Source organism: Lissotriton vulgaris, chromosome 3_2 (genome assembly GCF_964263255.1).
Source record: "Lissotriton vulgaris chromosome 3_2, aLisVul1.2, whole genome shotgun sequence".
Taxonomy (NCBI): domain Eukaryota; kingdom Metazoa; phylum Chordata; class Amphibia; order Caudata; family Salamandridae; genus Lissotriton; species Lissotriton vulgaris.
This window is the reverse complement of record NC_141690.1, coordinates 149,079,181-149,102,379: the sequence shown is the minus strand read 5'-3', so window position 1 is coordinate 149,102,379 and position 23,199 is coordinate 149,079,181. Positions and strand designations below refer to the sequence as shown.

Here is a 23,199-nt window from a genome sequence, read left to right as displayed (position 1 = left end):
AGCGCTCTGATACTTTCAGGTCTAGTTCGCCCTATATAAAACTCCACACAAAAAAAAACAGGATCTGCTGAGATGCATTGGTAAAAAATCAGGGGCAGAGCTGTCAGTGGTGCACCCAGTGCAGTGGTGCGCACCTTGATTGCCTGTGGATTCTGCATTATTTTACTCATTGGCTGCTCAGATCAGTGTTTTTCCTCATATCTGCCCTGCACCAACCTCTCTGTTTCCACTCGCTTGAGAGAAAGAAACTTGAAGGGCAGGTAGAATAAAACAGACCGGCCGTAGATGAGCATCAAAGATGAGCAGTGGTTTAATTTGTAGATTATTTCTGAGAGGCTGTATTGTGATGGTACTCTGGCTGCTTGTCAAAATGTACAGAATACAACTAGAATGCTGTATGAGTGATAAGGAAAGTGAAGGGATTTGAACAAGGCTATTTTACATTGCCCAAAACAAAAAGGGCTTGTGGTGGGTCAGTGGTAGAGATATGTCCCCCATTCCAGCAAACTCCTCTCCCCCATTGCTTGACTCTTACCTTTTGACTCGAGGGTCAAACTCTATTCAATTGGTTTCTTAGCCACTTGTTTATGATTTTTACTTTTTGATTCACTTTGGTATAATTGGTACATTTGTTTGTAGCAATGTTGTTGTATTCTATTTTTGTATTGTGATTACTCCTGACTGTGCGTATCATGATGTTCTAGCCCTGAAGAAGTCTGTGGTCTATACCACTAAAGATGAAACATGTGTTGGCGGCTAGATTCTTTTAAGAAGAACATCATCGCAATAAATGAAGAGACGAAGACCATCTTCCCTGTGATTTATTTGAAGAACTTTATTGATTATTGCTATTAGCTCAGGATACATCTTGCTTTTAAATTATATGTGGTACTGATTTTTCATTACCCTTTTGGTTGATGGTGGATGACCATCACCTTATCCTTGGAGCTTTCTATACCTTAATCCCAGATTTTGTCACAACCCAGCGCAATCATCACTCAGCCATCCTTCGTTCATTGTACTGGATATGTATATATCCTGGCATCTTAGGCCATGTCGGATCCGATAACCAACTTAAATTATTTTTTTATCAAGCACCACAATCGTTACATGAACTTTAACCATTACATGGACTTTAACCTCTTCTTCCCTTCGCTCAACAAAACACAGCCATATAAAAAACAATGTGCTCAAAGCATTAGCAATAAGACACAACCCTATTAATACTCACACTCCGTTGCTGCTTGCAAGTCTCCTTCGGTAATTCATCACTGGTATTCTTTCTGCCGAACTATGGGACAATTGGGTTTGGGCTGAACGTTTATTGGGACAAACACTAGACCGGCATCAAAAAAATATCCCTATGTTAATGGGCAAAATCAAGTACTCTATGTAGCGTTATCCCGAACATGGGTAACATCCCCAAATGCACACAAAAGAAACAATGTTCTAGTACGTTGTTATGAGTTTGTATCAATAAAGTTTTATTGACAAAAGTTTTTATCCTTGTTTCTGGTTTTTTTACGTTAAATTCACATCATTCAGTTTTCAAACTTGAATATTCATCATTCATTATCAATTGCCCAATGCATTTCGAGCCCCTAGCCCTTCATCAGGGGGTTGAATGTGCTTATCAACAGGTGCCACGCGGAGTACCGCTGGGTTGTGTTTGATGCATCAAAACGGTTGTGTACGAACCACTCGCGAAGATCCGCAGAGTTCTATTAGTGAAGCTTCACTAAAAGAACTCCGCGGATCTTCTCGAGTGGTTCGTAAACGACTGTTTTGATGCATCAAACACAACCTTATCACAAGAAATAGGGCAACCCAGTAGTCCCCAAGGAACTGGGTAACGTTAATTAAATAGAAAAAGGCTCCTTGAGGAATTATTTCAAATTCTTCAATTAATTTTTGTTGTGTCTTATATAAGTACATCAATTGAAAAAGGAACATAAGAAACGTAATATCTCAAGACAATTTTATGTATTATTTGTTAAATCAATCATTAGACTTTTTACAAAATTAGAGAAAGATACATATGCTAGGCAACAAAACCACACCACAATATTCAATACATTTTACAGTGGCGTAATATACCGTTGGTACAACATGTATTATATAAAAATATATACATAGAGTGCTCCTATAACATCAGTGAGCTAATCCATCAATTTTTCATACAAATCCTTTCTTTGATGAATATAAACTAAGCGGTATAAGGGTATAAGGTACTCCGTGTGGCACCTGTTGATAAGCACATTCAACCCCCTGATGAAGGGCCAGGGGCCCGAAATGCATTGGGCAATTGATAATGAATGATGAATATTCAAGTTTGAAAACTGAATGATGTGAATTTAACGTAAAAAAAACCAGAAACAAGGATAAAAACTTTTGTCAATAAAACTTTATTGATACAAAATCATAACAATGTACTAGAATTTTTTTTCTTTTGAGTGCATTTGGGGACGTTACCCATGTTCGGGATAACGCTACATAGCGTACTTTTCATCCTTCCGCCCTGAAAGGAGTACCAAATAGCACCGACAGACCTTATAACCAAAATTCTTACCCACCACTTGAATCAAGGTGTGCGATTGTTCTACACTTATACAATTTTCAAAACCAAGTACTGCCATTGTTAAATGCCCTGATTTGGATGTTTTTAACAGTGTTTCGCTGCAATTAGTGAAAATTTATGAAATTGATGCTGATACCCTGCCTTATTGGAAGAATATAAATAGCCCTGAGAAAGCCTGGCCTTACTCGCCACACGGGGTGAAACACGTGTCAGCTATTCTCTCTTGCTTTCCTTTACAATGTTCACAATGAAAAAATGATAAATGAGTGAAATGGATTCAATAAAGTGAAAAATAAAAAAGAACTACTTTCCCTCCATCCTATTCGTACTGTGCTACCTTCAAAAAAGGAATTTACCCATTGATGGGTGTGCATACATGTATCTGGAAAGGAGGAACACATGCTCACAACCCTCTCTTCACTCTACGGAGTAACTGTTACGCTTTAGAAGTTCCCTTTACATTACATTAATTTATTGTCTTTATAAATGCAGAAAAACATTTTCTTGAGGTATTTGTTTTGATAAATTTAAAATTATATGAAATTAACTGTAAATAAATTAGGCACACTCTACTTTATTTCTAAATCAGAGCATGCTTTTACATTGCTTATACTGCAAGTTTCTTTATATCTTCATTAACACTTTTCATACTTGTGCAAAGTGCACACGTATTTTATGTATATTTTCTTTGTCACATCTGGGATTTATGTAATGAAAGCAGAACTTACGTTGCATCAATGCAAAGGCATTGATTAACCACATCCTAACACATCCGCTCGAGGGTCCTAGCGCGCATAACATCAGAATGCTATGGTATCAATAACCCCTGGGTGAACGGAAGGAGAGGAGAGGGGAATACTAGCATTACCTGTCCTTGTGGATTTAAAAGTGTGTTACTGTATTAATGACGTCCCAGATTTGGAAATACTGTATTGTGTTTCATTTTGTTGTGTTCGTTTTCGGTTATAAGACTAACAAATGCGCCAAAAAGGGCATGGAGGCTTCGTGGATGAAAGAAGGTGATGTGCTGAGGAACATGCTATTTTCTGAAATGTGGAGAAGTATTTTGACAATTTTCGGTTGGTAATTTTACTTTATTTTGTAGAATGAATAGCTACAAAAATCTTTCCTAGGTGTGGATAGAGCGACATCTAATAAAAGAGTGCTGCATTTGCATTGTCGGCATTTGGCATTGCAGACAAAGTTGAATAATAAAAATATAAGATTAAAACATTTTCAAACAAGCAATGGCAAAGTGAACCGTTCCGGGCTTTTAGAGGCAGCTCACACAGTATTGGCTTTGCAAGTGCTAAGCACGCCTGGTCACCCATCGTAAAATGGGAGTTTTCTATTCTGTTAATAAGGTATGAAAAAATTACAAAGATGGTCGCCAGTGTGACTGCACGAATGAACTGCCACCTTTTATGGGTGAGGAAGAAAGAGCATGAGATATCATTTCAAAACATGAAAGACACCCTGTCGTCTGAGTCCACATTATTTTTTTTCAATCCTGCAACCCTACTGGACTTGGTACAGAGCCCTTGCAAAAAGAGGCCTGTAGAGAATAGGCTTCAGTAGAAAATGCCACTTAACAACAGTCCTCACAAATAGGATGAGAGGCAACCGTCATCTATTGGGGGTACCTCCATTTTAAATAACATCTGTATTGTCACCCTTTTGTAGTCCATGCCAACCTCTAGCTTCTCATCCTCATGTTACACGGGTCTGTCTCCAAGTCCTTACTAAAAATCGAAACGTGGATCCTGCAGCTGCAAGAGTACTTGTTCTCTGTGGAGTACACGCTGCTGTCTCAGAACTGGACGGACTATTTGTTTCGACAACCTTGATCAGCCAGATGGGAAAAGGAATAGAGGAGATGGCAGAATACTGAAGAAGACTGCCTACAGCTGGCGTTAGAAGCTATCCTATAAGGAACTTGAAGCACTCTGTATATGCATGGGTCTAGAAGAACCCCAGATGCTCAACAGTCCCGCACACCCCTGTAAAACATGCAGCATCAATTGCTCGGCATTGGAAGAAGGCTGCATGCTGAGAGGACATAGACTGATGATACCCTGGAGTCCAGCAATGTGAGTAGCTCACCTCACCAATGGAGGACTGGTCGTGTTACCAGTAATGCGGTGCCGGTAAGCAGTAGATAATTAACTAATTTGGGTGACAGACTGCTTACTGGGTGATATATTACATGGGAAGGTTAACAAGCATTTGTTCAACCTTGAAGTAATCATTACTTGAATCATATAGGGAAACATACACTGTACACAGGTCCGGCTTTAGGGCTGTGTGATTGGTGCGGCCGCCCTGAGCGCTGACCTGGGGAGGGTGGGCACTGACCACAGGTGGGGCTCTGTGTTTAGCACTAGCTTAGCACTTAAAAACACGTGCAGAAGAGTACCTTGTGCAACCAGCTTTCAGGCGATTCAGAAAAGGGGGTGGTGATGAACAGAGTGTCTGAATTAAGCAGACCACTCTTGCCCAGTCCAAAGATCAGGGCTTGATCCATCACCGTTATTTATCTCACTGCACCATCCAGCTCAGAACCTGGCTATATGCAAATCAGTCTGTCCCTGGCCCAGTGCATCATGGGAACAGGGCAGACTAAACTACCAAGCCAATTCTTCACCAGAAAGGAGACAAGCTACCGGGGACCGGTTTCTGGCATTTCAGCCGTCTTCGGCCCGGCTTGCTTGAATCCTGATGGTGCAGTGAGAAAGGGACTCATGTCTGAGTATACCCTGCCACACCTATAGTGGCCAAAAACGATTCAGAAAAGGGGGTGGTGATGAACAGAGTGTCTGAATTAAGCAGACCACTCTTGCCCAGTCCAAAGATCAGGGCTTGATCCATCACCGTTATTTATCTCACTGCACCATCCCAGCTCAGAACCTGGCTATATGCCAATCAGTCTGTCCCTGGCCCAGTGCATCATGGGAACAGGGCAGACTAAACTACCAAGCCAATTCTTCACCAGAAAGGAATGTAATGCCAGAAACCGGTCCCCGAAAGCTTGTTTCCATTCCAGTAAAAGAATTGGCTTGGTAGTTTGGTCTGCCCTGTTCCCATGATGCACTGGGCCAGGGTCAGACTAATTTGCATATAGCCAAGTTCTGAGCTGGGATGGTGCAGTGAGCTAAAAAAACGGTGATGGATCAAGCCCTGATCTTTGGACTGGGTAAGAGTGGTCTGCTTAATTCAGACACTCTGTTCATCACCACCCCCTTTTCTGAATCATTTTTGTCCACCATAAGCGTGGAAGGGTATACTCAGATGTGAGTCCCTTGCTCGCTGCACCATCAGGATTCAAGCAAGCCGGGCCGAAGACGGCTGAAATGCCAGAAACCGGTCCCCGGAAGCTTGTTTCCTTCCCGGTATAAGAATTGGCTTGGTAGTTTGGTCTGCCCTGTTCCCATGATGCACTGGGCCAGGGTCAGACTAATTTGCATACAGCCAAGTTCTGAGCTGGGATGGTGCAGTGAGCTAAAAAACGGTGATGGATCAAGCCCTGATCTTTGGACTGGGTAAGAGTGGTCTGCTTAATTCAGACACTCTGTTCATCACCACCCCCTTTTCTGAATCACCAGCTTTCAGGCAGCAGTCAAAATGTAATTGTATCTCCTGTGTTTAATGTTTCTGCTAAAGAGAGAAATTAGAGTTTCGTCCAGTGGCAGCTTTGACTCGCCATAAAGTATGACGGAGAGTTAATATGCAAGCTGCAAAACACATGCACCGTGCAGATCCCAGATCTGTATTTGATGTGGATAGCGCAGTGGATTACTTCTTTTGTCACTTTTTTTTTTTAGTTTTATATAGCGCAAACTAGACCCGAAGATATCATGTATCGGAGCTCTTTACGTAGCACCAGATTCGTTACATGAGGACACATTCATTTTTGTTAGGCACGGAGCGATTACGTGATTTGCCCAGACTCACAGGATGTTGAGCGTCGTTGCCGAGACTCAAACCCGGGTCCCCAGCTTCAACGTCGACTGCTCTAGCCATAAGGCTACATCCTCTCCCCAACATAGATCTTTTTTTTATCCCAGTTCATAAGATCCAACCCTGAAATAGAACAGTGACTGTTATGAACTGTCACCAAAAAGCTGCATGCAAATCGCATAAAATAGGTTAGGTTGTAATGTTTTTTCTCCCAGTATTTTATTATCTATTCCTAATGTTGCTAAAAAGGGTATGTTTGGGCAGATATACATTCTTAGTACCAAAGGCAGCTTTTACCAGTGCTTTAAAACAAATGTAATGTATCATCAGTATCATGTCTATCATGTTCACGGGTTGCACTGCTTTTACCAGGATTCAATTGGGCAGCTTTCGATAATTCCTCACTAGAAGTACTACAACTGTTCTCACGAGTGGAAATACCAACAGGAATGCTCACACTGTCAGGAGACGCAATATCCGACCTCTGTGGGTAAGAATTCCTACACGCACCGCCATCCAGAAACCAATCATAGTCTGAGGAAAAGGAAGGACCTTGGTTGTCAGAAATGCAATGAGAGGGGTAAGCAATGGCGCCACCCTTACACAAGGACAATGAAGAAAAATACCAGGTTTTACCATCACTTAAGAGGGTAGAGTTACAGAAAACTTTCTTAACTTCCATGGGTTGTGAGAAATGACTTTGCCCCTTTCTTACAAAATCAGTTCTCCTTACCCTTACTCTGTTACCCACATGAATGTTAACTTTTTTGCATGCATGTTTTGAGTCATAATATTTTTTGCTGTTCATTTGTGAGTGTAACAACTTCTCTTTCACCTTACCAGAAGAGCCAACAAACTCTCTTGGGTGTGAGCCAACCCACATTATCTTTGGTGACGGGGGTTCTACCTCTTAGTAGTACAAAGGGACTGGTACTCGTAGACTCACAAGGAGTTACATGAAAAGCCCAAAGGTTGTGGATGAGTTCTTTCCTCCATGAGAGGTCGTTTTGGTTGGCTAGTTGAACTACGCCCTTTATCACACGATTAAACCTTTCGACTGCCCCATTCACTGCTGGGTGGTACAATGAAGTAGTTTCTTGAGAGATACCATTCTCTCTTATAAATGTTTTGAAGATGGCTGAAATAAGGCAGGATACGGAATGCACATGTGGGTTCGGTGTGGTTTCAGAGGCTGGAGATAGGTTAAAGTGTTTATTAAATAGAATACCACTGACACCAGAGAGCACGTCTTTATCGGGGCTGATGGTCACCGCAAATGCCACCCCAACCGCCACCCATACCCAAGATTCTACCATGGAACATAAGCACGTCACAGAACACTTGGCCACGGGCACGCGGCAGTAGCAGCAGCGCGAGGCCAGAGCAGTACCAAGAAACTTAGTGTATGTTTATGTTTTGGCAATTTGTATAGCGCGCAACTACCCTGGAGTGTTTCGGCGCTTAAGGATTCTGAAGTTAGACAAGTAGGCGCAATGGTTAAAGGGTGAACAGCCAGGTTTTGAGTTGTTTTCTGAAAATGATGAGGGTGGGGCTGGTTTTAATGGTGTTGGGGAGGGAGTTCCCGAGTCTGGCTGTAGAAACCACAAAGCACCTGTCTCCCCAGGTAGCTTTCTTAGTTCGTTGTAACATAAACGATAAGTATTTTGAGGTGTACAACATAAGTCTGGGCATCACCAGCGCTAAAGCCAGCCCTGACTTTGCATTAATCATGTGTTGAGAAACATTCCAAATATCATAGTGGACATGGTATGATGTTGAGGGTACATGTTCTCCAAAGTGGCTGAAAGTTTTCACTTTATTGTGGAATGTAAAAAAAAACGTATGAAATCGCATGAAGTTATTGGAGAGTATTTTGCTCAATGAGGCAATGTGTTACTCCTATATAAATTGGTACTGACAAACATACCAAATTGCATACTGATAGCCCAGATAAACTATCACCATACTTATGATGTTGCTTGATATCGACTTAGCATTATTGTGCCACATCTAATACATCTCCTAGAGCTTTTTCCTCACAGTCTCCCATGTAAACAAATGCTACTTCTTACAGTAATTGCTGCACTACTGATGTTCCCCATGTCAGGCTTCTTGTGACATCCCACCCAGGCATAACCTGTCCCACTACTTGATAGCAATGGGTTAAATTGGTCTTGGTGACATAAATGATTCAATGATGGCTCACCTAGGTTAGTCATAAGCGTTGCACCAATTTTAAGGCATTTTCTAGCCTATTGCATTGCACAGAACAGGGTAACAAGGGAGTTCTTCTGACTGATTACATGATCATAACTCAAGACAACATCCTAATTTAGGACAAAATCCTAATTTAAGACAAAATCCTAATTTAAGACTACTAAATGCCTTCTGTGAATACCAAAAGTAGTAAGTTTAGGATTTTGTCGTAAACTAGTTCTGTGAATCGGCCCCTACGTCTTCATTGTAGCTTTGCTAACAGCGATCACTTTTTCGATGAGAGGTAATTACTCCCTGTGGGACGTGACAATGTCTGTGGATTTGGATACCAGACACTCCAATTGGTCAAGTTGGTCATCCAGCTTGTTAATCCTTTCCCTCATACATCAAGTCTATTGGCGAGTCAGTACATTTTGGCATCAATAGTATTGAGGATCTGTTTGCTATCCACTTCGCATCATGCACAGTTCACTTTCTTGCATGATGCCCTCATGCTGGCTCACTTTGGCCAATGGCTCTACCATCTAGCACCCACTGATGCTAAATGTGGATAGTATTCAAATCGCCCAGGTCAGCCATCTCTAGCCCAGAGCTCCCTGGCAAGTCCACCCCCTCTCCTTGCTGCCCTACGGCCAGGGGCACAGATGTCTCGCTGAGTCTTTGCTCCCCTCACCCCCACTGCCCCTCAAGAGCCATGGTAGTCGGTCAACTACTCAGCTCCAGTTCATTCAGCCATCTGTGGTAAGATTGGCGTGGTAGTTTAGAGACTTTTTGCTTCCATTAGGTAGTAATCTGTATCAGTTCTTTACTAGGATTCACGTCTCTTGCTGAATCCAGTTTGCAGATAAAGCTAGTTTATTTAATCACCTGTTATAAAATACCACACACATGCTGGGATTGGTAATTCGTGCTTGTTGCAGATTGATTTGATGTAAACATGGCAAAGTCTGACAACTAAGGATGTGCAAACATTTATTTTCATGAGTAAAATATTAGCCTGCCAATAGTTTGCGGAGTTGTCTAATTTTCCCACGTTTATGCCCCAGTGAATTCTTTGTTGAGACTGGTGGATGCTAAACCTAGATCTGCCATTTTCTTGAGCGTAAACTTAGAACCCATTTACTCGTAGCTTTGAGACTAGATGGATATTCACAGTACTTTTTTCTTCCTACAACAACTCAAAAGAGGTATGAAAGTCCCCATTTTAAGGTTAAAACTCACATGCAGACAACATTGCAAAAGTATGGGTAGTAATTGCTGGAGTGCTAAGAATTAGATGAATGTTGCAAGTTCACACACACCTAGTGAAATCCATTCTAGTGATAACTTACTACTGCCTCTGAAAACCATTAGCAATCCAGTTGTTTATGTTGTTGGGATAAAACAGATCTGTAGGCAGTGATCAATTTGGTTGGAATGTTAGTCAGACAGCTCTCTGCAAACCTAGATTGGGCATGAATGTGAATGACCGGGTCTGTATTTTGTTTGGTATAAGTATATCCCAACAATACGACCTTCTCAGGTCTGCAATATTTAGTTTGACAGGTTTGAACATAAAGGCTGGCAAACTGTCATTAGGTTTGATGATGAACTTTACTTGTGCTCCCATGCAGGTAGATGGTATAATATAGCTCTAATACTTCATACCTGGCATATGTATGTAAAATGAAGGAACAATTTAGATCGGTAAACATTAGTAACTCTTATTTTAATAAAATTTTAGAAGGCTTGCACACCGAATTGAATTTGATGTGTGAAAGTGTATCTTCCATGCTATATGTTCCCCCTACAGAACTGGCAGTTCTTCTGTAACAATTTAATTCCTTGGTCATTCAGTGGTTTGGGACTTTCAGGAGCCTCTATTTTTGTTCTTGCAAACTCTTCCCAAACACTATATCAGACAAAATTGTTAAGCAATTCACATGCCAATTTATCGTGTTTTTAAAAGCAGCAAGTACTCCAGAAAGATCTTCCGGCATCCATCACGATTTATTGGAATCCAGGTAACAGCTGAATAGGTTTCCTTGTGATTTTCTGCTCTGATTGATATCTAAGTAACATCAACCTCTCACGATTTGTTTATTGCACTACCCTGATTTGATTAAGTAGATGACTTTTGGTATATTGACAAGCTCTGTTCTGGGTAAGTTGATTATGTTTTTGATTCAAACATCCTTACAATCACACAGGGCCTGCTTTAGCGTTGGTGGCGCCTGGCGCGCCAATCTTTGGTAGTGCGTCCAACACCAATGACCTCCTTCTTCATGGATTCCCTCCCTACCACTCTCCAATGATGCCCCTAATCTCTCCTTCTCCCCACTCTCTCATTTATTTATTTTATAGCACAACTCAGCCCAATGTAGGCACAAAATGTTAGGTAATTCGGCCTATAAATGTAAGACAATGATTTAAACTGCAGACAAGCAGGGCAAATACTTCTGGGTTATTGGTGTGCCTCACCAGCATCTACAGGACAGGCCATAGCATGGACACCTTCAAGGTCAATATAGGCACATTTATACAAAGACCTTCGAGGTGCATAAGCAGGTGTCTGACATCAATGGTTGTTACAACTCCGTCACCTACTCTTTAGTTTGTACTCAACCTTCCTTCCCACCAACTCAATTTTATTTTGCATCCTTGGCTCCCTTGGTCCCTTTTCTCCTTGCACTTTGATGTTTGTATATACTATTGCTGTTACATTTCCTTTCTTAAAGCCTTCACCATATCGGAGCTGCAGAATACTCTACTTTTGATTTGGTTCTTAGGCATGACTGCTGTTATGCCTGGGGGCTAGTCACAGTCCACTTGCACTCTGCACCAGCTAAGTCTAAACACTGATTTGCTTGTTCATTTGCTGGATTTTCCTTGCTTATCCTCAGCTTTACCTTTCAGCAGGGAAATTGCTGTTCAACAAATTCTGTTCCAGACGATATGTCATTACTGATGGTTCTACTTGCCGGGTCCTCTTTCCAGCTACCTGCTGCCACAAGTGCCTGATTATTTTCTCTCTCTCTCTCTCCCTCTCTCTCTCTCTTTCTTTCTCTTCACTATCATAAAGTCCCACACAGGAGGTGGGAAGACCTTAATGATGCTTACTTGTACCAGAGTTATCTGTGTATTTTCCGACATATTTCTGTATATCTAACAATTGTCTGTTCTCTTTCAATTCTGCAGCTGCAGAACCAGAAATTATGCGGAGCTAGTCATTAGAAGTAAAGAGTAGTCTGGCTGTAAGCTGTCTGTTCTAACTCACATGGACAAGTATTTCTGGTCTTAACTGACTCACTGTCAAGCTTTCATAAGGAGTTCTTTGTGATGTTTTTGCCTCAGATGAAGGTGGGAAAGGAGTGGTAAAGATCGTCTTCTCTCCAAATGTTATTTGTGTTAGTTTAATCCAACCAGTGTCCAGGTCTGTTTTAAGGTCAAAGGGTGTACTCCGCCTATAGAATAAAAGAGAGATAGTTGGTTTCTCTGACATATCCCCCTAAGACAGAATTTGACTTGCTCAAACACACTGACAATGGTAGATGTTACAATTGGTACAATCATAAACATGAAATGGTAGGCTCAACAAGTTCTAGATAGCAAATGCGATTGATTGATACTGGTAATATAGTGCCTCAGTCAAGGGAGCCAGAGTGGTGATAATATTCCATTACTTTGCTTGGATGTACGTTTCAGAACGATGGATATAAAAGGAATGCAACGCTATTTGAGTACGATAATGCTACATCGTTTGTTTTGATTCGCTCATAAGTTAGGTGTGTGGATATGTACAAAAGTAAACATCATAATCCTTTATTCAGTGTTACATGAAAAGCAAATACATTTATAATTGTTAATTTGTGCACTTTATTTTTTTAGGACAAGCTTCACGGAACAGGGCCAGCTTCACAGCAAGAGATATCTACGATGATTAGTGCCACCTATAATCAGCTTAATCATGGAAAGATGCTGTTATCCTCACTTGAGAAGCTCGGCATGCCAGAACTCCCTGAGGAACCTACTAAAGAGCCTAAAGAAGACTTCATTGTACATGAATCTGCTCCCCAGCCTCTTCTTTCCATGTTATATTCTCAACAGACAACATTTGAAGGTCAAAACAATAGTTTTTCATTTAATTCTAGTGGCATACCTCTTGCGATTAACACAGTTGGTGTTCATAGTAGTACTACAACTTACAACTCAACCAGAACAAAATGGCTGGAAAACAGCCAGGAGGCTTTGAAGCCTGACTCTGCTGACTTGTACTCAGCACCACTGAAGGATTCTATTGGTAACTTGGAAATCGAAATAGTAAGGCTACAGGCTGAAAGGAATGAGCAGAAAAAACTGCTAGAAATCAAAGAAAAGCTTTTGTTTCAGGTCAGTATGGAAAACAGACTCTTACAGGAAGTTTTACAGGAGAGCAATACACTACTGCATATGTGGGCTTCAAAGAATGAACAGTATTGGAGAGAACCAAACAATGGACTTCACGAACAACAGCAGAAAGTGCATATTACAACCGAGCAGATGAATGTTAGACTTGAGACTAAGAAGGAAAAATATAATTGTTTACAGGAACCGTCCATGCCACAGAACAGTAGCATGACTATTTCCCAGGAAATATTAGCTGTTGAAAAAGAAAATGGGTTCTGTGTCCCAGTCACTGTGCATTATGACAAGAACAGGGGACAACATCAACACATCATTCATTCTGAAAATGATACACAAGAGTTCACAACCATACCAAAGTTAGTTAATGAAACAGAAGTATGGTGCGTTCAAAGGCACACAGAAAAGAAAGACTGTATCTCAGACTACAACATGATAAGGGAAAACAGGGATGAATGGAGCCAAATGGTGTCAACTGTGCAAACAAATCTACATCCACATAATCCAGAGTTGAAGTCTGATGAAGGGTACCACATCAAGAAACAACTCTCACCCGAGAAAGAGACAAGTAAACAGTTAAATAAAGTACAGAATATAGAGCAAAAAAACTCAGAATGCATTTCCAAGTCACTTAGTGATGAGACATATGCATGCGTATTGAATAGCTGCTCTTTAGATAAACAGCTTGATAGATACTCTCAACAGGTATTGTCACTGTGTAGAGAGAAGGATAGTAAAGGTCAGAAAGTACAGCTCCATGAGGAATCAGATTCCCAACATTTGCCTGATGACTTACAGTACAGCTTCTCCAAAACATTATGTACTTTAAAAAAAGACATTGGTTTGATCTCTCATAAAGTAGAAACTGTAGAACAAGAGAAACAGAGTTATCTTGATAAAATCTATTCCCTTGAACAAGCATTTTCCAAGGCTTCTCAGGAAGTATCTGTGTTAAAGGAAGAGAAGCGCAAATATTCTGAAAAAGTATTTGTTTTAGAGAGAGAGAAGAAAGATTATGCACAGCAAGTGCATTTGTTGGAGCAGGAGAATAGGGATTCTTCTAACCAGACCAATTTAATGACAGAATACAGGTCGAAAATATCTCTGTTGGAGGAAGAGAAGAAGAACTATTCCAAGGAAATATCTGCACTAATGACAGAAGTTACTGACTGTTCTCAAAAAGTTCTACAATTGCAGCAAGAGAATGAGAATTATTCTCAGAAAATCTTCTTGCTGGAGAATGAAAAAAAGAGACACTGTGATGTTTCGTGTGAAATTAAAGAGAAGGCTGATTTGTACTTGCAGAAAATATCTACATTAGAGCAGGATAATGCAAGATATTCTCAACAAATATGTGTAATGGAAAAAGAAAATAATATACTTTATGAAAAATTAAACAGCATTGAGGAGGAGATTGAGAGATGCTCTCTGAAAATAACAGATTCATACATCCCAGTGTTATCAACGCTTCTCAAAGTGACCACCAAAGGTTCAAATAAAAATTTAGTAGAAAGTAATTTGAGTTCTAGCAAAGTGTGTTCCGACAAGAAAAGCAGCAGTCAAGTCCTGAATGACAACAGCAGTGCTGAGTGTTCAGAAACAACTAATAAAAGTGAGGGACTAGATGCAGAAAATATTTCCCAGAAACTAATTAGCTGGGAGCAAAAGAAGTGTACATTTTTTCGACTCATAAGCGATCTGGCAGAGGAACGAAAGAGGCATTCACAGCAAATTCCTGAATTATTGCAGGACAAAGAAAAGTATTTGAAAAAAGTGTACAATATTGAAGAAGAAAAAGTCAAATGTTCTGAAAAAAATGATGAACTTGAGGTTGAGAAACAAACTTTGCTCGGGCTTTTAAACACTTTAAAGACAGAAAAAGAAGAGCATTTGAAAGAAATGTCTAAGATTGAAGAAGACTATGCAAAATGCCGTGATATGCTTGCTCAGCAACAGAAAGATAATACAAGGCTTAGGAAAAAAATTCATAAGGTTCGGAAAGAAGCTTCTGATAAAGCAGTGGCATCTAATGAGGCTACAAACAGTATCATGTCAGAGAATAAGAATTTAAAAGAACTCATACTCCACCTAAAAGGCAACTACGAAAATGTGATAAAAGACACAATGTTTGGGATGGAGGAAATGATAAAAGGTTTAGAGACAGAAAATGAGAGTCTTCTTAACAGAATACATCAAATGGAAACTGAAACAGGCTCGGAAATCAGCAAACAAATGGAGCAAATCCTAAAAGAAAGAGAACAATTGATTAATAGAATTGGGGAACTAGAGGATGAAGTGAGGTTCAAGGAAAATGCTAGCTGCATTCTAGAGCCATCAAACAATGGAAATGGGCTGTCACAAGACTCTTTCGTAGCTGGGGAAGCTGGGGAAGTTGTCAGCATGCAGCAGGCTCACGCCGGCTACCCAAATAATTCAATCAAAGTGTCTAGTTGTGAAATAATTGATAAGGAATTGGATAGAGAAACCAATTTGGCGTTAATAGAACTCAAAGCTATTTCTGAAGCTCACGATGATTCACAGATGGCTAAACCAGATGGTCAGGCATTCGATAAGGGGATACAGTGCAATGTTTCTGAATACTGTGGTCTCTTATTTACAACTCTAGACCAAACACACATCTCAGCCAAGGTAAAACGAGCTTTGATTCGTTGTATAATGTTTTAGTGCATCATTAAAAGCTGTGCTTTAAGTTATGTTTAAAAATGTAAGCATCACACACTGACCGTTTTTGCAAAGAAAAAGCACTTAATCAACTATTTTATGCAAGAATGTTACGCAAACAATCCAGAAGAGCTGTATAATTGTAGGTTTAAACTAGCAGCCCGTCCCGACATTGTCTGGGTATGAATTGCTGCCGGGCAAGAGTATATTGTTTTGTAGGGTTTCGTTTAGATAGCATTTCTTATCTGTGACACGCCTGTGAAACGCTCCGATTCACAGTGCTCTGCTGATGTTCTTAAGAGTGCACGTTCAGTAGTGTGTGAACTCGAGTTTCCCTACTTTATTTTTCCTTGCAATATCATATAGCGCAAACTCGACAACATGGCATGAGCACAATTTACATTACAGAAGAACACATTCATTTGTGGTAGGCACGGGGAGACAAAGCGATTTGCCTGGAATCACAGGATGTTGAGCTGATGCCGAGATTCGAACGTAGCTCCCCAGCTCTAAAGTTCGCAATTCTAGAACTTGTGGCGGGAGGTGTGTATAAAAGTGTATGTCGGTGCTGGCCATCAATGAGAGAGACCTGTGCATTTTTCAAATGGGTGGTGAAAAAATATGGAGTATGTTGCTGGAGATGTGGGCCGCCGTGCCACCAATGTACTTACCGGGGGAGGGTAAACACCCATTATTCCACAACTTTCTTTCCGCATACCATCACACCGCATACTTTCATTACGAAAGTACCATGACTCCGCAATGCCATTATAACGCATGGCATTACATTTTATATGCTTTTACCACGCATACATTTACAACAAAATTCGTTGTAAATGCATGAATGGTAAAAGCATGTTTTTTTTAATGTTTGGATAAGGTAAGTATGGGTATAGGGGTATATGTTTTGGGGTACTGAGGTATATGTTTAAGGGTGTTTGGGTATTTTAAGGGTTCAGATATAATTTTGGGTTATGGGGTACAGGGGTAGTTTTAGGGCTTAGGGATAGGTATGGGTTTCGGGGTACAGGGGTATTTTTAGGGTTCAGGGATAGGTTTGGGTTATAGGGGTATTTTTAGGGTTCAGGGGTAGGTTTGGGTTTTGGGGTACAGGGGTATTTTAAGGGTTCAAGGCTAAGTTTGGGTTTAGGGGTACAGGGGTATTTTAAGGGTTCAGGGCTAGGTTTGGGTTTTGGGGTACAGGGGTATTTTTAGGGTTCAGGGTTAGGTTTGGTTTTGGGATACAGGGGTATTTTTAGGGTTCAGGGCTAGGTTTGGGTTTTGGGGTACAGGGCTATTTTAGGGTTCAGGGGTTTGGGTTTTGGGGTACAGGGGTATTTTTAGGGTTCAGGGCTAGGTTTGGGTTTTGGGGTATAGGGGTATTTTTAGGATTCAGGGGTAGGTTTGGGTTTTGGGGTACAGGGGTATTTTAAGGGTTCAGGGCTGGGTTTGGGTTTTGGGGTACAGGGGTATTTTAGGGTTATGGGGTAGGTTTGGGTTTTGGGGTACAGGGGTATTTTTAGGGTTCAGGGGTAGGTTTGGGTTTTGGGGTACAGGGGTATTTTTAGGGTTTAGGGGTAGGTTTGGGTTTTGGGGTACAGGGGTATTTTAAGGGTCCAGGGGTAAGTTTGGATTTTGGGGTACAGGGGTATTTTAGGGTTCAGGGGTAGGTTTGAGTTTTGGGTTACAGTGGTATTTTTAGGGTTCAGGGCTAGGTTTGGGTTTTGGGGTACAGGGTATATTTATAGGGTTAAGATGGGTCAGTGTTTAAGGGTGTTGGGGTATTTTAAGGAGTAAGGGTGGGTTATGATTATGGGGTGCAGGGGTATTTAAAGGTAGCAGGGTGGGATTAGCACACGATATGAGACATGGCATGAAGGGCGGAACTTACCACACGCCCCAGCGTTTGTCAGGCCCCCAGCACACGCCCACAGCACAACGCAGACACGCCCACAAGGGACTACTTTGCTGGCACGGTTCTTTTACCTTTTAAATGTATATGGTGGGCGTCTGCATAGCCTATGTCCTTCTGCTGCAACTGCCCTTTCCAACTCTGTATTGGGTGTTGTGATTGGTGCTGTGGTTCCGGAGATTACCCGCCTCAAAGGTTTGGGCTCTCTCTTTATTATATTAGTGTGGATAGCACCATATATACAATGTGCTGAAAGCTTAACCAATGCCTCTGGTAATTCCCATACAATAGCAAGATAAGAATCTTAATTTGTGTGAATACGTTATTGTTTAATTAACAAAAATCATTATAATGGTGAACATGCGTCCATAATAAAACGTATATCAAGAATAGTTATTAAGATATTTACATTTGTGCCATCACGATTAGTAAAAAGAAAAACGCTCATCAGAAAATAATTTAAAATCCTAGAGACCTCTTTTTTGTAAAAATAAGGTGGAATAACTTGTCTACACAGTACCACTCCCTTTTTAAAAAAAAAAAGAATTAATAAAGGCTGTTATAAATCATACTTATCCACTCTAATTTTGTCATCTGCTAGGGCCACAGGCAGACATTCGTTATTAAAAATAATAATTAATAACACTGGTAATGTAATTCCATATTTGTGGTGAAGTTCCTGGAATTGCAATTCCATTTATATAATAAAATCCGTGCGTACAATAATTTGAAAGTTCCAGGGATACACAGGAAAACAAGATAGTCCGTACGTCAGGACCATTGTCTGCTACTCTTGTGTGGTGCGGAGGAGTGTGCAAATCAGTAAAAACACATAAGGCTTGACCTGTTCTTTAATAATTAACCGTTGATGACTTGCAGGCTTTCACTGTTTATACATTTTTTTGCTGTTCCTGTGACGAACTTGGTGAACCGGATATTAAGCTGTGGATTGTCCGGGTTAATTGATGCAAGGATAGCTTGCCAGCACGTACGAATGCCAAGCCTGTTCCATTCACTCTTTAACAGGATCTTTCGATCGTCGCGAACTGCAGGACATAGGCAGACCACGTGCTCGATTGTTTCTGTACTACTCCCGCACCCCCTGCATGTTACGTTGGAATTTGCACAGTGCCATCTTGGCAGGTGGAACAGGAATGGCCATTCTGAGGGCCAGAAATCTTTTTTTCCACAGCACTGAGTAGGTACATGACAGATGGAGTGCCATAATCCCTGGCTTAAATCCTGATACAATTGTCCAGGCGTGCTTACGTTGCACCAGTTGAGCTCTGTCCGAATGAAAGGACCAGAGGCGGAAGTTTCTTTTGATATTAATTTTTTAGTGCCTGCTGCGATGGAGTAGAAGTCCAGATTTCTTCTGTGTGAAGGATTTTTAAAGAATCTTGCACATAGCGCCGGTATGAACTGCCAGTTTGACCAGCTGAGATTTCCAGCTACAAAAGGGCCTCCAGGCTTCCTTCTCTGGAGGTACGCAACTTGTTGCACACCCTGATGTAAGCTCCAAGCCCTACTGCTTGATGGTCTTGAAGACCAAACTCAAGACGTATTTGAGCGGGGGATGAAGATTTAGGTAAGCCCAGTACCTGTTTGAATGTTCTTGTTATTATTTTGTTCAAGTGGCTGTTGTCTTTCCTCCTGCATGATCTCCTGGCTGTAGGTGAGGAAATTGATGATTTTTGCCTTCATGACGGTTATAAGTGGGGTTAGACAAGGACCTGACAGTTTCCTTACAAGAGTCTTAAAAGCCACCTGGATTGCCAGGGCTTTAGCTTCTACCTCATCTCTACGTTCAGAGAATGTTCCACTTCTGTCCAGGTGAAACCCCAGATACTTGTAGGAAAGGGCTCTGTCGACGTTTTTACCATTGTATTGCCATCCGCCACCTTGATATTTCCTTTGCCCAAAGGTGATTGCCCTTGTCTTTGTTAAATTCAGTTCCAGATCGTTTTCGGTGGTATATAGGGACAACCGATTGAGAAGTCTCTGCAAGCCAACCCTGGTGTGACTAAGCAGAACCAGATCGTCCGCATGCAGTAAATTACTAACTCTTATCCCAACGAGTTTTGGAGGATGAGAATTCACTTTGTCAAGTCGCTCTGACAAGTCGGAAATGAAGAGGTTGAAGAGAAGAGTCGCCAGCACACACCCTTGTTTCACTCGGCGGGTTGTTTGTATTTTCCTTGAGAAGTATGATCCATCCCCAGGTTTTACACAGATCCTTGTATTAGAATGTAGCGCGACTATGGCTTGTCCATTTCCGCAGTTTGAGCTATGATCGGCTTCGGGGAATGCGGTCGAAAGCGGCCTTAAGGTCAACGAAACAGCCATGCTTTAGCGTTCCTGAGGTTGCCACTTTATCCAGCAGGACAGTGATTGCAAGCAAGTTTGTTGTGGTGCCTGATTTTTGCACAAATCCTGTCTGGTTGAAAGGTATGAGATGATTTTTTGCAGCCCAGGACGCCAGTTCTTGAAGGAGCAGCTTAGCATAGTATTTCGATTCCACGTCCAGTAGGATGATCATCCTATAGTTTTTCGGGTCTGATCTCTTACCACCTTTATAAATTGGCTGTATAATAGCTCCTTGCCACGATTCCGGTAATATCAAATTAATCCGGCAATAGGAAAAAAGAGGAGCCAATTGATTGGGCCAAAATTCTGTATCCTGTTTAAACAGACACTGGGGTAAACCATTTGGCCCTGGCGCTCCATCTGAGCGGCCCTCAGTTATAATTCGAGCATTTTTTTCCGTAATGATTCCCAGGGTTGTTGGAGCACTTTGTGACAGTTCTGTGGGCTGGAGCAAACATTTCATATCAGTTGTCGATTGAATCCTTGTGTGTAATTCAGCGTGGTTTCCTAGTGTCTTTACATCCATTATGCCTAGTGATTGGCATGAGTTGAGTTGTAGAGCCGTGGCTAGTGGTCTGACCAATGGAACATCTTTTTTTGGATCCTCAAAATGATTTGTTAGGTAGGATACCCATTCAGCTTCAGAGATGTTAGCGCTGCTTCGTCCTCCTTGTTTGTGTGTTTTGGAATTAACAAGTGACCAAAAGAATTTTGGATTATGGTTTTTACTTGCGTCTATCAATTTTAGCCAGAACTGCTCGGAACGTTTCTTTTTCTCGATGGATATTGCATGTCGAAGTGCCTTTTGGACTTGCTTATAATTGTTTTGTTTATAGTCTTCCCATGGGAACCTGCGTGCTTGTTTAAGGGGAATTTTATGTGCTGATTTTAATTTCTTGATTTTGGCTGTTACGGTTGTCTGTTTTCCTTTTTTGGATTTTCGTGTAGTACGTGAAAAATTTTTAAGCAGTTCCGGGAGAAGAGTTCCCATGATGTAGTAGGCAGGGATGTATAAATAATAAATAAAGGAGATTTATAAAGCGCATGGTTACGCCATCCCGGCGTGTCCCCGCGCTGAGGTGAGAGAGAGGGAACGACCCAACCGCAGTCTAAGGCCTCCGCTAGGCTAACCGGAGAACAGATACGTTTTAAGAGCCTTCCTAAACTTAGCTTCAGAGATCTCCATCCGGAGTTTTACAGGGAGTTTGTTCCAGTTTTGAGCTGCCAAGAACCTGAAGTATCGGCCTCCTATTCCATGTAGCAATACTCATGGAATCTTGCTGGGCTCTACATTGGCTCATTATTGCTGGTATAGTTGGATCAGTCCATTTCAACCTTTTGAGATTTTCAGTATAGTTGCCTTCAGGGGTCAGGCTTGTCATGGCATTATGTGCTAAGTGAAATGACAAGGTAGTCACTTGGGGGCGATGGTCACTGTCTCCTCGAACAGCTATGGTGTAGTTCTCGATAAAAGGAAGGATTTCTTTGTTACAAATGGTATAATCTAGAAAAGAGTGGATTTGACCGTTTGATCTTGTCCTGTTGGGAGGATTATCTTTAGGGAAGCGACCATATAAGATTGTATAACCCAGAGCACTGAGTTGTAGCACCATGTGTTCGCCTAGGTTGCTGTATTTATTGCCTGTGGGTTTTATTTGTTCCAGAATGTCTGGCCACGGTGCGTCGTACTCTTCCGGGAGTTCTTGAAAAAGGTTTGCGTTGTAGTCACCGGATACTAGGCAGGCTGGTCTTTTATAATTACTTTGTATGTTGCACAAAACCTCGATTAAATGGTTAAACTTTGTTTTTTTTTTCCTGACGCTTGGTGAGATGTAAATATTGATCAGGATCAGTTGTTCGGGCTGTGTGGAATTGTTAATCATTACGCTGGAGATCCAATCTTCTTCAAATGCCAATTGTGTTATATTAACATTTAACTTGGCTGAAATGTAAATTGAGAGACCGCCACTGGGTCAGCCGGACTTATGCAGCCTCTGAGCAGGTGTTCTGTATTCCAAGTATCCTTATATTGGGAGGCTGACCAAGGACCATGTATCCTGCAATAGTATAACCTCATGGTTTTTAAAAAAACGTTATCACATCTGGGGATTGAAATTTTTGATGAAGGCCGTTGATGTTCCATGAGCACACTGAGAGACCGGGTTGAGTTTAATTGTGATTTCCCCCATCCAGGGCCGCTGGCAGACAGGCCCAGTCAATCGCTGTGGTTTTGGCTTCCTTTATTTTTGAGTGGGTCTCCCTTACTGGGGATCGGCCTTTGGCTGATCTTAAGATTGAGAAGGATAGTGGACCCTGTTTGTCTGGTATGCCCGGGGGTTTTACGAGGACCAAAGGATACTGTGGTTCGGTTTGGGGGACTATTTTAATGCCCAATTTGTTGAATAGGTCTGACCTTGATATTACTTCCTCCGTGAGTGCTGCAGTTGAAAAAGTAATTAACGTTGGTTTCTGTGGATTGATTGCTTCCGATAGGTTTAAACTCAATTGAGATTATTTCATTGGATTCAATATGGCACAGTTCAGGGGGTCCTGGCCAGAGATCTTATGATTATCTTCGACCGTGATTTGAGTTAGGTCAATTCTCCTTTGAATGTAGGGTGTTAGTTGCTTACGTCTCACATGTTCGCCAGAGGTCTTAAGATTGTTTTCGACCGTGATTTGAGATAGGTCAATTCTCTTTTGAATGTAGTGCGATTGTTGCTTATGTCCCACATGTTAGTCTCGGGGTTCATGGTCTACTTTATTGGGTAAAACGTTACCCGTTTGTGGTATGTCCGGATTCTTAAATAATGTTATCTGAATCTTTTCTTTGCCTCTTGACCTATACTCATCGGCATGCTGTTCTATGGTTTCCTTGTTTTGGTTTATTTTTGGTGCGCTTACCATATTTGTTGGGACTATCGGGTCATCTAGTCTGGTCTTAACGATGTAAGATAATATTTTTGACTTCGTGACCTTTCCCGGATCATCTGATGTTGAAGGCTGTAAAGGCTTTGCTGGAACCTCTCTCCTGCCCCCAGGTAGTTCCTTGTGTTTTTTGCTGTTGGCAGGTGCTATAGGCACCTTGCCAGGTAAGTCTGTAAAT

At 41.4% G+C, this 23,199-nt stretch overlaps 1 protein-coding gene across 1 annotated transcript in view; it reads left to right on the top strand.

Moving 5' to 3' along the window:
* The window catches only part of C3_2H4orf50 (chromosome 3_2 C4orf50 homolog), a 369,543-nt gene that overhangs the window by 181,795 nt on the left and 164,549 nt on the right, over positions 1 to 23,199 (top strand). The window contains exon 4 of the mRNA XM_086964107.1: positions 12,620 to 15,781. Coding sequence (XP_086820233.1) covers positions 12,620 to 15,781 — 3,162 coding nt within the window. The remainder of the gene's footprint in view (positions 1 to 12,619; positions 15,782 to 23,199) is intronic.